The following is a 2,079-nucleotide window of genomic DNA, read 5'->3' as shown; positions in this document are numbered from 1 at the left end:
CTCTCTCGCTCTGACTACAGGTGTGCAGCCCTTTCTGGGGTCCATGGGCCAAAGAGGTGATGGTGATGGTCCAGATGATCCAAAGAGCACAAACAGTGGGGACATCCCAATCTGGTCTTTGGCTTTGCTCCTTGTCAGGCTCCAGTGGAGACTCACGCTGGCTCAGGGTTCCACTGATAGCACTTGGCCTTCAGCGGGGCTTCTCTGACTGGGTAGGAGGAGAGCTGCCCTGGAGGGCATCAATGGCAAGGGGAAATCAGCTGGGGAACGATTTCTCAAGGCTAATTTGTAATGTGGCATCTGGAAGGAGTAAGAAGAGAGGAGGCTCAGAGAATGGGGCAGGCAAAAAGGCAGACATTATTCTATGAAACCTCTTTTCCTGGTGGCAACTGAGGCCCAGAGGTAAGAGGTCGTTTGTCCAAGGTCATCCAGCCAGGAATAAGCACAGAGCTGAGCCCAGACTCCCTGGCTTGGAGGCCGTTCTAAATGCTGCCAGGTGTACAGCCTGTGGACACAACAAGGTCACTGCTTACAGACCCAACTTGATCGCGAAGGGTGGGTGGGAGGTTTCACTGGAGACCTTCCTAGTTTCAAAGTTTTGATGGAACCTCTTTCCCTCCCAGATTTCACAAACCCACAGCAACATGTGTGACCAACAGAAGCAGCAGCAGCAGTTCCCTCAATCCTGCGTGAAAGGTTCAGGACTGGGGATGGGACAAAGCTCGAAAAGCAGCGCAGTGAAATGTGCAGCCCCATGCCAGACCCAAACTGTCTGTGTGTCGGGTCCTGCTTCAGGCCCGACCGTTGGTGTGTTGGGTCCTGCTTCGGGCCAGACCTTTGGTGTGCCGGGTCCTGCTTCGGGCCAGACCTTTGGTGTGCCGGGTCCTGCTTCGGGCAAGTCTGTTGGTGTGTTGGGTCCTGCTATCGGCCAGACCCAAGCCTGCGTGAAATGCCCAGCCCCATGCCCAACACAAACCTACGTCAAGTGCCAAGTTCCCTGCCAGACTCAGACTTATGTGAAGTGCCCAGCCCCTTGCCCGACGCAAACCTACGTCAAGTGCCAAGTTCCGTGCCAGACTCAGACTTACGTGAAATGCCCAGCCCCGTGCCAGACGCAAACCTACGTCAAGTGCCCAGCTCCGTGCCAGACTCAGACTTATGTGAAATGCCCGGCTCCCTGCCAGACCCAGACATACTACACCCAGTATGCTTCTCCTGCCCAGACCTACTACGTGCAGCGTCCTGCAAGTGGCATGACGCAGGGCTCAGGAGGCCTGTACTGTGTCCCTGACCCCTGCTCGGCTCCCTGTTCCACCAGCTACTGCTGCCTGGCTCCCCGCACCTTCGGAGTGAGCCCCCTGCGACGCTGGGTCCAGCGGCCCCAGGGCTGCTGCACAGGATATTCTGGTGGCTGTGCCAATTCTGGGTGCTGCAGCTCCGGGGGCTGCAGCTCTGGGGGCTGCAGCTCCGGATGCTGCAGCTCCGGGGGCTGCTGTGACTCTGGGTGCTGCTGCTTGGGGATTATCCCCATGAGCTCTCGAGGTCCTGCCTGCTGTGACCATGAGGATGACTGCTGCTGTTAAACACAGGAAGCCAGCCCCACGCCAGAATCCACTGGCTCCGCTCCAGCCTGCTGTCTTCCACTTACCCCTTCTGGAACATTCACCCATCTCTGCCCACTCCGAGTAACAGCAGAATCTCGCTCCTTCCCCTCTGTGTTTCACCTCGTTATTAAGGCAGCCTGCCATTGTGAGCATCCTCCCCAAACGATGGCAAGAATAAAACTCTGAGTACCGCCCACACTGGCCTCCAGTCTCTTTCTTTGGTCCATGTTGACGGCTCTCTATCAGGAACAATCTTTCCCTTTTACTCTTGCTTCTCAGCAAGGGGAAAGACCAGTCCTCAGGGATGTGAGTAAGCAGACAAGGCTGGCGACATCCCAGCCTGGGATTCCCCACATCTTCTACACTATGCCGTGGATTCACATCCCTACGTAATCAGCCTTATCTGAGGTCAGAGAGCTACATCCTGCCTGCCCTGTGACTAGCGTATGGAGAGGTTTGGCCTTCCTGGACAAGG

General features: G+C 56.5%; 1 protein-coding gene across 1 annotated transcript; it reads left to right on the top strand.

Annotated features, from left to right (window-relative positions):
* The first annotated feature begins 644 nt into the window (after window positions 1-644).
* Window positions 645-1,583, top strand: CUNH1orf68 (chromosome unknown C1orf68 homolog). The gene is made up of 2 exons (XM_004717684.1): window positions 645-807; window positions 958-1,583. The coding sequence occupies exons 1-2, from the start codon at window positions 645-647 to the stop codon at window positions 1,581-1,583; spliced, it is 789 nt and encodes a 262-aa protein (XP_004717741.1).
* The last annotated feature ends 496 nt before the right edge of the window (window positions 1,584-2,079 follow it).

Source organism: Echinops telfairi, unplaced genomic scaffold (assembly GCF_000313985.2).
Source record: "Echinops telfairi isolate 266 unplaced genomic scaffold, ASM31398v2 ScPeMD7_5805;HRSCAF=6673, whole genome shotgun sequence".
Lineage (NCBI taxonomy): Eukaryota > Metazoa > Chordata > Mammalia > Afrosoricida > Tenrecidae > Echinops > Echinops telfairi.
This window is presented reverse-complemented; position numbering and strand designations above follow the sequence as displayed.